The 13,031-nt window shown below is 43.8% G+C and overlaps 1 protein-coding gene across 2 annotated transcripts in view; it reads left to right on the forward strand.

The window, feature by feature from the left end:
- Slc27a2 (solute carrier family 27 member 2) overlaps window positions 1–13,031 on the forward strand; it is a 42,390-nt gene that overhangs the window by 5,720 nt on the left and 23,639 nt on the right. Inside the window, exons 2-3 of one of the 2 annotated variants that reach the window (XM_052723787.1) lie at window positions 7,692–7,901; window positions 11,144–11,302. The exons of the other annotated variant lie outside the window; for it this stretch is intronic. Coding sequence (XP_052579747.1) covers window positions 7,692–7,901; window positions 11,144–11,302 — 369 coding nt within the window. The remainder of the gene's footprint in view (window positions 1–7,691; window positions 7,902–11,143; window positions 11,303–13,031) is intronic. 2 annotated transcript variants of the gene reach the window in all.

Raw genomic sequence — 13,031 nt, forward strand, 5'->3', positions numbered from 1 at the left:
AGTCTCAACCCTGGTGTTTTCCAAGCTTTTGCAAAAGAAACTTATTAAAACGGTGATCGGTGCTAATTATTGAGAAATTTCTTGAATGCACGGGGCCATTTTTGAGGTGATGTGAGGACAGAGGCAGCTAGAAGTATTCCTTTCATCTCTCTTTGCTGTTGACTTCTGGATGAAGGTCAGCCTGACTGGGATGAGACAGAATCTCACAGTTTTCATTTGCATTTCCCTGGTGGGTAAGGTTGTTACCCACTTTTTAAAATATTCATTGACCGCTTGTTTCTTCTTTTGAAACCCGCCTTGTTGGTTGACAGGGTTTGGAGTGTCATTTTTGCAGTTGTCTGTCCATTCTGGATGTTAGCCTCCAGTCCGAGGTGTCGCTGGCAAGGGTTTTCTCCTGTTCTGCCGGCCGTCTGTTCACTCTGCTGGTGATTTCCGCCATTAGAGTCCTGTTCAGAAAGTTCTTGCCTTTGTCCTGAAGTTCGTTCCTCATACAGCTGTTCTCTGCAGCAGCTTCAGTGTTTCAGGCTTTACATTAAGGCCTTTTGATCCACTTTGAATTGATTTTTGTGCAAGATTAGAATTGTGGATCTCATTTCATTCTTCTACAGATGGAAATCCAGCTTTTTCAGCACCATCTGTTGAACAGACCATTTTTTCCGGTGTATTTTTTATATCTTTGTTTAAAAAAAAAAAAAGTTAGGGGTTGGGGATTTAGCTCAGTGGTAGAGCACTTGCCTAGCAAGCGCAAGGCCCTGGGTTCGGTCCTCAGCTCTGAAAAATAAATAAATAAATAAATAAAAAGTTAGGTGGCCATAACTGTGTGGGTTTATTGTTGGGTCCTCTGTTCCATTATGTTGATCCACATGTCTGTTTTTGTGTCAAGGCCATGCTACCTTTGTCACTATGGCTCTGTTGTATAATTTGAAGCTAAGTGTCGTGTGATACCTCCAGCAGCATTCTTTCTGCAAATGATTTAACTATTTGTGGTCCCGGAGAGGTGAGTTTAATTCTGCATTTTAAATTTCAGCTTTTAAGCTGATGATAATTCTTGAACTCTTCGTTTCAAAGAATAAATACATGGGCTGGAGAGATAGGTCAGTGGTTAAGAGCACTGGCTACTCTTCTAGAAGACCTAGGTTCAATTCCCAGTATTCACATGGCAGTTTACAACCATCTGCAACACCAGTCCCGGAGGAGCTGATGCAAAGACATGTACATAAGGAACATTTGTTTTGAGAAGTAACCCAGCAGGCTTGACTTTTGGAGACTCTTAAAACTAGCCAGGCTCAATTCTTAAAAAAAAAAAAAAAAAAAGTTCCCAATTACTCCTTAGAAATTCTCTCTATATAAAGAATATCGAGGCTCATGAATCCTTGTCTGAATTCTCTCTCAAAAAATGTGGTTTTTCTCTATGTTGTACATGCCCGGAGCCTTCCCCTTGGCAGAGTATAACTTTATTAACCTCATGGGAAATAATGTATATATATAATTAATATATATATTATTTATAATTTATATATATAATATATATAGTTATATATATTATATATATATAATTTCAACTATATAAACCTCTGTCACTGTTGTGGTTGACAGAAGACAATTTTCTGGGGCAATTGTTTTCACACAACTCAAACACAAAATACAGATAAAACAGGAAATCTCCCTCTCCCTCTCTCTCTCCTTCTCCCTCTCTCCGTCCCTCCCTCCCTTTCTCCCTCCCATCCTCCCTCCCCCTGCCTCCCTCTCTCCCTGACCCCCAGGTAAATTAGCATCACTAGTTATCTGTGGGGAGGATAACCCAGTTGTCTGCTGGCACATCCTCAGCTCACCAGGTAGGTCTACACTACCTGTGCTCAACTTAACAGTTCTGCTAGTTAAGAACTGTTTGCACCAAGTTGTAGGAATAGTTCAAGGAACTCTGTCATAAAGCTGAGGTCCAGAGAGACCATTGGCTGATCTGGATTACCTTTCACCTGTTTGTTGGTGGTGGTGTGTTTGTTTGTTTTTAAGTTTAAAAAAAAAAAATTAAACTTCCTTTAAAACTGTGACTGCCAGTAGTTTTCAAAGATATATCATCGCTGAAGCTTCTCAAACAACAGAATGAAATTTGTGTGAAATGAAAGTAGTATTGGACAGGACAAGGTGGCTCACATCTGTAATCCCAACACTATGGAGGCTGAGGCAGAAGAATTGCCATGAGTTTGAGGTCAGACTGGATAACAGAGTGAGACTGTGCTTCAAAACAAAAGGGAAATAAGTAAGATAAAACTAGCGTTAGGGCTAAGAGTAAGGCAGGCCATGTGAACTTTTGCTGCCGTGGTTGGGGGGAGGGGGGGGTAAGAAGAGAACTAGGTCAGCAATCTTAGAATCCAGGGAAGGAACTAAGCCGTGTCCACAAAGCCTGTGGCACTTGGGAGATTTGTAAGTGTCTTGAGAGAACTACAGAGTGAGTCTGAGAAGGACAGACAATGCAGCTGGACAGGCCGCAGTGGGAAGGGCATTCTGGGAAGGGGGAGGACCCGCGGCAGTTTTGATTCGGTCCATAGCACAAGCTGCTTCACTCAGTAGTTGTGAAAGAACAGCAGTGAAACAGACTTTAATAATGATCATTTTAAACTGGTTATCGACAAATGTTTAATGTAGAGCAAATGGATTCGGGGAATCCGGTCACGGCCAGTGTCAGTGACCTCACTTTGGTGGGAACAGGTCATTTTCTAATCTGCACTTGAGCTCAGAGCCCATGCAGTATCTTAAATTGCTTCATTGCACTTAGTCTCAAGGATGAGATTTGCTTGTGTGTCTTTAAATAAGGCCCTAGATACGGAGCATACAGTAGGCATTTGACAGGTCTTTATTGACTTGAAGAGCGGCACCGTTCTGGGAGGTTATAACAGGTTTTCTTTCCTGAGGCTTAAGAGTCATTGAGTTGAGTGTGAAAGCGTGAAAAGTGATGTAGCACAACCAAATACATCCTAATATGAGAAAAGCTATTGCAATTCAATCACCCCCAGGCTCAGCCTCAGAGACCTCCCTCCCACATGTTCTGCTGACAATCTCTCCAGCCCCTCCGTCAGGAATCCAGGCGCTCTCTCTGAGTTTCAGTACGAAGAGGGAGTGGGTGATGAGCTCGGAGTGGCCTGGAACCACACTGGCATCTGTGCATAGGATTATGGAAGACCCTGTCCAATGACCTAAATTCAGACACTCAGTGAGTAATACCTTCAGAGAATGAGATTCCTAGCCCAGCAGCTCAGGGTCTGAGTGGAGAACTAGCTTGAAGATGTTCTCAGACGTATTTCTTCTCTCATAACTAAAGTCTGAGGGGAGGGGTTGTTTAGCTTCATTCCAGAACAAACTATTGTGTTTCTAGCATGCACAGGATGACAGTTCGTGTTCCTGAGAAGCAAGTGGAGAGAGAGGGGTTCAAGCGGCAATCTCTAAGTCAGCCATTAATGTTACTAAATCGGACGGAGAAGGGTTGAGATTTTTCTGGATAATGAAATGTGAGCAGCCAGTGTTTGAAAAACCCTCCCAGAAGACTCTGATAAATAAGAAAGTAGGCCGGGCGGTGGTGGCGCACGCCTTTAATCCCAGCACTCGGGAGGCAGAGCCAGGCGGATTTCTGTGAGTTCGAGGCCAGCCTGGGCTACCAAGTGAGTCCCAGGAAAGGCGCAAAGCTACACAGAGAAACCCTGTCTCGAAAAACCAAAAAAAAAAAAACACAAAAAAAAAAAAGAAAGAAAGAAAGAAAGTAGATGCTCGGGTTGGGGATTTAGCTCAGTGGTAGAGTGCTTGCCTAGCAAGCACAAGGCCCTGGGTTCGGTCCTCAGCTCCAGAAAAAAAAAAAAAAAAAAAAAAAAAAAGAAAGTAGATGCTTGGTAGACAGGGAAGATGCATGCTTATGTCTATCAAATGCTAGTAATTATGCAAGGCCTAGTATGACCTGATTGACTTCACCATGGGCAGTACCCTTGATTTGGGGACTGATTAGAAAACACTAGCTTTCCTTGAGGGGATGGAAAATAAGCTTAAGTGAATTATTTAATTGCACAAATGCGAGATGGAATATAGTTTTCTGTTTTATTTACTCCTGTTAGAATTTTTAACGGGAAGGAAACACTTTTTTACCTAGGGTGATTTGCTTTGTGTAGGAAGGCAAGCAGAGTGTGTCTCTGTTGGAAGCGAGTTCAAATACGCGGCATATTAAACAACTGACAACCAGTGATTGTTACTGCTCCAAACTACTGGTAGAGCTGCAAGGATTAGGCTCACCGCCAGCATTTGAAGAGCTGTTTCCACACTGCCTCCAGGGTCTACGTTAGCACCACTTTGAAATATTTCTGTTGTTTTTCCGAAAGGCATAAGCCATCATCCTGAGCTGCCTGCCCAGCCGCCTCACACTCCTCGGCACCTCATGGCCCCTGCATCCTTTCAGTGGCTTTATTTATTTCTAAGCGTTCCTGGAATGTTTTAACTAACTTAGTCAATAACCTCTTCAGCCAGCCAAGCTAGGGGCACATCAGGCTACTAGAGTGGATGTCTGTTTCCTATTGTGAAGATTCAGATTTAGTTGTAGCACTCTGACAAAAAGTGAGGAAAGCTGATTGGGTTCTTCACCCTTCTTTCTGCTCTCCAGAAACGGGCAGGTTTAGTCAGATAATTCTCTTCTTTCTTTCTTCAAAAGAAATGGGAGTTGGAGGGAACTGGAGTACACTTAATTTTGTTATTGTTGTTGTTTGTTTGAGGTGGGGTCTTGCTATGTAACCCTGGCTGGCCTCAAACTCACAGAGATCCTCCTGCCTCTGCCTCCATGAGGTTTTTAAAACTTTTCTTGTAAGAGGTTGAAACCACTTGATATTCTTCTCTCTCTCTCTCTCTCTCTCTCTCTCTCTCTCTCTCTCTCTCTCTCTCTCTCTCTCCCTCCTCCATCCCTCCCTTCTTCCCTCTGTCCCTCTGTCCCTCCATCCTTCCCTGCCTCCCCAGGGAGGCTGTGTGTGTATGTGGTGTGTGGTGTTAACTGCTCACCTCTGTCACTCTGCCTTGCTCCTTTGAGGCAGTTTAAACTTGGAACTCATTAGCTGGCAGCCAGCAAGCTAGAGGCATCCTCCTGTCTCCACTCCCAACCCCTTCCCAGAAGCTCTGGGGTTAGTAATGAATGGGACTGTACCTGGCTTTGTGTAGGTGCTAAGATCCACACCCCAGTCTTCACACTAACACAACAAGCACTCTTAACCAGGCAAAGGCTCTTGGTCAAAACTTAAACCACAATGGCAAGTGTAAAGAAATTGGAATTCCTGGTACCCGGTTGTAATTGTTTTTATTTTGTGTGTCTGTGTCCATTAGTAGAAATGGCATTACTGGTGTGTTCCTACATCATAGGGTTGTTGTGAAATCAATGTACGGTATACCTTACAAAACATTTTAAGCAAATGAAAAATGTAAAGCTTGTCTGTTTGAAGATGGCAGGTATAGGCGACGGCGACATTGAGATGTGCCACCTGTCGCCCACCCCCTTCGGGCCTCGCGTGCACCTTCCTCAGCTGCCAGGAGCTGTCAGCTGAGACCCTTTCCAAGACTTGCTTTAGCTAAAGAGAGTCAACCGCCACATTTTGAGTGCATTCAGTGAGGGAGCCGGTCCGGCTGGCTGATTGGAAAGCTCAGAAGGCAGGGGCCAGCCCCCTTAAGTGGAGATAATCCTAAAGGCCCATTCCAGGCCTTCCCCAGATGAGGACCTGCTGGGGAAGCCACTGCTGTGACTGTATGGATTCAGCTTCTACCTCTATCCAGTCTACTTCCCCTGGTCACCTCACAGGTCCAGCCCCCAAGAGCAACTCCTACACAAACTTCAGCTTCCCGGGGCAGAGAAACTCAGATTATGACAAGCAGAATTATTTGAGTTGATGTGTCCTAGTTGGTTGTCATAGCAACTACATAGCTAACAGATAATGTTACATCCAGAATTTTATATTTCAGTCTTCACATCAATAGCTTAACTTAGCGGAGGGAAGACGTCTCTATCTAGTGAGGAAAGCAAGACCCTAAAACCTCAAGGTGGCACCTACATAAATCATATGAGGCAGAGGCAACAGCTACCCCTTCCATCAAAGAGAAGGATCATGGACCAGGTACCTGCAGGGAGCCCTAGTATTTAGAAGTCATTTCATTCCATTCTAGTAAAGGCATATCTACCCAAAGTATTCCAAGTTGCCAATCCTTTTAAGTAAGCAGTTTCAGCTTGCCCCTAGTCTTCCACACTGATGCAGTACTTTGTGCTATAAGTTATGATCCCTTAATCTTGAGGATTTCATGGTTGACTAGACTTGAATCTTGGCACACTGTGTACTAAACATCCTGGCATAAGTATGCTCAGACCAGTGTGGGAGCCAGTGAAGAGAGCGGCCAGCTGTCGAGAAGGGAGGTGGCAGAAAGATTTACCTCTAGGCTGTCTTGAAGGAAGATGGGGGATTTCCTGGGTGACTAGGGGTGAAAGGTCATTCTACACAGGCGGAATGGCCCGAGCAAAGGTTATTAAATGCGAGCACATTTAGTAGGGGCTTCACAAGGATCGGTGTGAGTAGAGAAAAGGGGCAGATGGCAGACAGAGATGGCATCAGAAAGGCTGGCAGGCATGGGACTTTGGACCTGCCAATGAGGAGAACTGACTCCATCATAAGGGGTGTGCTGCCACTGAAGAGCTGTGGGTGGGGGGCACTGGACAGTGAGCAGTAGTGAAGGGGATGCCACTGGAAGCAGAGAGAGATTGACATCGAGGAGACTGGTCAGTAGACAATGGCTTATAACTCCAGTTCCAGGGAATTCAGCACCCTCTTCCAGCCTCTACAGACAGCAGGTATGCATGTGGTACGTATTCATACATGCAAGCAAAACACCCGTGTGCATAAAATAATAACAAATAAATCTTTTTTACAACTCAAGATGGGTAAGCTTAAAAGAGGTTTCATTTTATAGATTAAGGGCAGAAAATCAAAAGAGCAGGTGTGAAATAAGGATTGCATATCAAGTCAGAACCTTTTTTTTTTTTTAACCTGACCCGTGAAAAAAATAGATTTGTTTGTGGCGCCTGTATACTCGCATGACTGATACAGACTTTACAACAATAACGACCTTTAATGTGTGGCATGTTCTGGAAATGCCTGTTTCACTGTATTGACGTTTTAGTGATACACACTTACTGTTCGGTTTTTCCCAATGCCCATTTTCGTGATGTCTTCCACCAGTCATCTGTTGTGCTTATGAAACCACAGACTCAACCTTCATTCTATCAGATATTGGCTTCGTGTATGTGAGTGTGTGTGTGTGTGTGTGTGTGTGTGTGTGTGTGTGTGTGTGTGTGTGTGTGTGGTGTTCAAACACATCAAATTCTATGCTAAAATTCATTACTAGGGAGGCATGGTAGCACATGCCTTTAATCTCACCACTGAGAAGGCAGAAGTGGGTAGATCTCTGTGAGTTTGAGGCCAGCCTGGTCTACATAGCAAGTTCCAGGACAGCCATGACTACATAGCTATCTTAAAAACTATCTTAAAAAAAATCATAACTAAATATCACTTGGATCCATACATTTTAGCAAAACATAGGTTGATGCAAAGTATCATGAAGTTTATGGCACTCAGTACATGCTTGATCAACTAATGTAGTTTGCTTGGATTGTTTTCCACTAACTTAAGAACTACAAGAAGCTGTTGAGGAGGTTCTGCCAACCCTGAAAAAGGATGGAGTGTCCGTCTTTTACGTAAGCAGAACGTCTAACACAAATGGCGTGGACACACTACTGGACAAAGTGGATGGAGTGTCGGCAGAAGCTACTCCGGAGTCGTGGAGGTCTGAAGTCACTTTTGCCACGCCTGCCATATACATTTACACTTCGGGTACCACAGGTAAATAAGAGAGGATCTCCAAGACACAGGCCTGTCCTGGAAGAGCTAACCGCCCACTTGGCCTTTTAAATATTCTATTTCCCTAGCAAAACTTATCAGAGAACTAATGCTTCAGGGTATTTAGATCTTTCCCCATGAAAACTGACCTTATGTTATTACACATGATCTCATTTACTTTTCCCCAGCTCTATGCATACCTACTCAGTTGCTATAAAACATATAAACAGTTAATAACTACAAAAGTAGTTGAGATGATGGATAAAATCTGGTCCTGAGTGGGCTGTTAGAAATTTTTGACCCTTTTATATCTAGAGTCTATCTGTAATATGTAATTGATATAAAGGGGACATACCAGGGGACAACTATGGGGTGATATTTACTTAAACGTTTGGACTGATTTCTCCCATTTAGTACTGACGTAGAGTGAGCCTCGCACAGGTCCTAAAACACTGTGTGTCACCAAGTGTGGGAGCCTTCTCTGTGCACTGGCGTGTTATGAGCTGTTGAAGAGGCATTGCAGGAACTGCTGCTTGGAGCACGCAATGTTCCGTGTCACTGTAACCAGCATTCTCCGAGGGACTCAAAGACATCGCTCACTCAGCTCCCTCCTGCCCTGGCATCTGCCCATTTCATAGGCTCAGAAACTTGTAAAGACATTAAGGACTTCCCAGGACAAGAAGTCAAGTGTCAAGACTCACCTTGTGGGCTAACTCCAGGCTCATACAGTTAAGATGGTAACACCCCCTGCCTAATAATGTAATAAACATTCAGCGTCTGCCTACCAAAAGACGGGGAAAGTGTTTCCAAAGTGTAGTAAGCTGAAGCCTCCGGGATATGTGAGAAAAGAAAGCCGGAAGCCAGCCCCATATGTTGATAGTAATGAGCATTGTTACTATTGTGAGGAAATTAAATTATGAGTCATGTACACATTCTCTTTGTAATTAATCAAAGGTTAAGGTTGAAGGTTCTGTGGAGCCTGTTATCTCAACACCAGCCCACAGAATCTCTGTCCTTTGCTCCAACAGGCCCTCAGTAGCCATCTGATAGATTGCAGTTGCTAGGCCCCAATTTAACATGAATGCAGGGAACCCTTCACAATGTCATTTTTTTACTGAATATTTCCTTTAAATAAATGAGAATAAGAATAAGGGCTTCTACCTTCATTTCCGAAGAGTAATAGAATGCATAGATGAGATTACAAACCTTGATTATAGTTGGGATGAAGTGAGCTTTTGGCTAGGGATGGGGAAATCTAGTCCTAACACTGAAAAGTATGGAGCTTCTTCGCAATACGTGTTTTGGCAGGGAAATGGAAAACTCGTGTTTAGGGGTGTTTTCTAACACTCTGAAAATTAATTCCACAATTCAGCATTGATATTTAATGAGGAAACAGTAAGACTGATGTCTGTTTTATTGTTTTACCTAGGGATGAAATACCTGCATATTACTCTTGTGTAAAGTAATTAAATGAGTCCATTTAAGCACTTAGAGGCCAAAGGTTTTCCCTATTCCTCCAGGGAACTCAGTAGCACAAAATTATGTAATTGTTACAAAATATTCTTCTTGATTGATTAGTATAAAAATCTTAAATTAGGCAAAGTACTCAAAGTCAAGAAGGTGAATCTTTTTTTAAATGCAACTCTGAACTTTTACTATTTAAATGATTCTTTTCTGTGGTAAATACAATTGATTTGTTGATGGTTTCTTCTATTTCTTTTTTTTAATTTATTTATTCTATGTGGTTTTCACATCATGTATCTTGATCCCATTCATTCCCTGACCCTTTGCATCTGCCGTCTGCCCCTGGACCACACACCCCCAATAAAACAACATTCAAGAGGACAAAAAGAAGAAAATAAAATGAGGAAAATTTTAAAAGGGGGGGGAAGGAATTAAAAATCTCATCGTGGAAGCTGTGGTGGTTTCTTCTGTTTCTCAAAGTTAGTATAGAGTGGGGCGTTATCAGGAGTTCAGTGGCCTAGGGCGCTGACAAAGGAGATGGATTTGGATGTGTTTTCAGTGACAGGCGGCTTACTGCCCACAGAACAGACCGTTCCCTGGGCAATGCCTGGCTAAGGGCTGAGTCCTCAGGGACCTGCCTGCCTTGCCACCAAGCAGAGTTGTCTCCTTGGGTCTTAAGCTCCAGCTCGGCCCCTGAGCAGTGACTCCTCCTCACCACTAAGTCAGTCTTCCAGGGAAGCAATGAAAGCATACTTTGAAAAGAAAGTCTTTCTTAATTGTGCAAATTATTATTAAGAAAATACAAGGGCACTTAGTTTAACACACTAACACTCCACTAGAAACCGTTGACACTTCTCAGATTGGCAAAAAGCCCAGTGTTTGAGAGTTCCTTGGCAAGGCTGTGAGGAAACAGTTTTGTGTTTTACAGGCCAGGGAGTGAGTGGGGATCCCCCTCTTAACTGGCAGTGTACTCTTTATGTACTCAGATTACAAAGACGTGGTTTTTGGCCTGTAGCATCATTTATAGTGGGAATTGCCATGTGAACAAGGTAACTCACGGTGGCATCACTTGAAATAGCAAAATTATATAAACAAATCATAACTTTCTCATATAACAGCTATGAGGCAACTAGGGAAAGAAATAAATGGTTGGATACGTGAGGGAAATCTACAAATGTGGAGATCTTCCAAGAAAAAAAAACTGCACTATATTCTTATTTTGAATGAAATTGGCAAATATATATCATTACAAAGGAAGGTATTAGTGGTCTGCACTATTGTGTCTCTGAAACTTAACTTCCTCATCTGTAGGTTGGACAATATAGTTCGAGTTATCTCTTAAACTGAAATTGTTGAAAATGCTTTACAAAATAGTGAGCCCAAGGCAGGAATCCATTCTCTTCAAAGGACTACTACATCATCTGCCTGACTTGGGACTGAGCAAATCATGTCTTGAGAACCAAGTACAGCCTCCACGTGTTCTCAGAAAAGGGCCACTGTTAAGCCTTTATGTATGTGCACAGCTGCTCTCAGCACACTAGCAGATATGAGTCAGCACAGCAATGACCATATGACCCCACAAAACCTAAAATATTTACTCTCTGGTGTTTTTGAGGAATTAAAAAACATACACACCCATGGTCTGACTGCTCACCCCCCCTTCCCCACCTTCAAGCAATTCTTCCAGCGTGAGGAGAGGGAACTTTATACACCAGATCTCCCTCCCACACTATAAAAGGCCAGCCTGGCTCACTGATGCCTTCTCTTACGTCTTTGCAAAGGTCTCCCGAAAGCCGCAACCATCAATCACCATCGCCTGTGGTATGGAACTGGCCTTGCGCTGGCGAGTGGGATTAAGGCCCACGATATAGTCTACACCACCATGCCCCTGTACCACAGTGCGGCGCTCATGATTGGCCTCCACGGGTGCATCGTGACTGGTAAGCTCTGTTTCTCTCACCAGGCACCAGGAGTTGACACACAGTCAGTCACATCTGCTCAGGAGGAAAAGCACATCTGGCCACTTTGTCTGCTAGAGACAGTCTTTACTCCAGCATTGATTACAAGGCTCCTCTGTGGTTCGTGAGCAAGCACCTGCAGTCATTTCTACTTTCCCATGCCTTAACTGTTCAATATATCTAGGGAGAAATTCCTTTTCTTAGCGTCTGTAACTAATTCTCCACCTTCAGAAACGTGCGTGTCGCTCTCCGGCAGTATCGACACTTCTCTCCCCATTGTCCTTACTCTCCATTCGTCCTTACTTCCGTGGCTTCCTGGTCTTAGTCAGAGCAGCTGGCCTGCTGTCAGCTCCTCTGTCCCTCTCAAACATCACCGTCCAAACAGGAGTCAGCATTGTGTGTCCCTTCAGGAGAATGATGCTTTTACCCATAAAGGTTCGGTCCCATATCCCCCCTCTTCTCCCATGTGGCATTTTAAATAAGCCTTAAAAATAGACACATTTAGCCGGGCGGTGGTGGCGCACGCCTTTGATCCCAGCACTCGGGAGGCAGAGGCAGGTGGATCTCTGTGAGTTCGAGGCCAGCCTGGTCTACAGAGTGAGTTCCAGGAAAGGCGCAAAGCCACACAGAGAAACCCTGTCTCGAAAAACCAAAAAAAAAAAAAAAAAAAAAAAAAGACACATTTAAATTGAGATAAAATACATAGCACATATAATTATGTGTATACATATATATTCGTGTTTATATAATAGGCTGGATGTTTGCAATTCTGAGCCCTGGTGGGATAGTGTTAAAGGCAAGGCCTTTGGAAGCGTTAGGTCGTATATGTGGAGCTTTTGAACATTGGATTGGTGCCCTGATAAGCAGGTAGAATAGAGAGTCTCCTCGCTGGCTCTGCCCTCCCCCTTAAGAGGACATGAAGAGGTGAAGGCCATTCCCAGACCAAAAGGAGTACCCTTGCCAAACACTGGATTTGCTGATGCCTTGCTTTTGAACCTCACGGCCTCCAAAACTGGGAGAAATTATTACTTCTAGTGTAAGCTAGCCCAGCTTTGGTCACTTTTTATAGCAGCTTGAACTAAAACTCATGGTCCAAGCATCTATTTCTTTCCTTCATCTACTGACTTATCAGCTCTGAAGTGCTTTGCCTGGCGTCAGCCCCACCCTTCAGGAGCAAAGCATGGCTGGGCACGGGCATACTACTGGATCTTCAAGGGCAGAGTGGTTGGGGGACTCCTGAATAGACAAACAAGTACCTTCAGCACCACAGACACAGGCAAAAGGAGAAAAACATTTTTGAAAGTCTCCTCTCGACACTAGTCATCAGTGTGTTCAGGAGTGAAAATAAGCGAATAACATGAAAAGTGGGTATGGGCTTCCTGTTGCTGCTGTAACAAATCACCAGAAGCTCAATGGCTTCCAGCCACACAGATTTGTTTTCTCGTTGTTATGGAAGTCAGAAGCCCAAAAACCAGCTGTCTCCGGCTGGGTTGCACTCTCTCCGCATGCTGAAGATCTGTGTCCTGGTCTTCTCCACTTTTAGAGGCTGCCTGAAGGCCTTGGCTCATGGTCCCTTCTTTCATCTTCAAGTCTTACCTTCCAACTCCCCCCTTTACTTTTCCTCCTCTTTAGATACCCTTACAATTGGGTAAAGAGATAGTCTGGGAAAATCTTCCCACCTCCAGACCCTTAGCTTAGTCACATAGTCACA

Source organism: Peromyscus californicus, unplaced genomic scaffold, assembly GCF_007827085.1.
Source record: "Peromyscus californicus insignis strain IS unplaced genomic scaffold, ASM782708v3 Scaffold_7__1_contigs__length_154581171, whole genome shotgun sequence".
Lineage (NCBI taxonomy): Eukaryota > Metazoa > Chordata > Mammalia > Rodentia > Cricetidae > Peromyscus > Peromyscus californicus.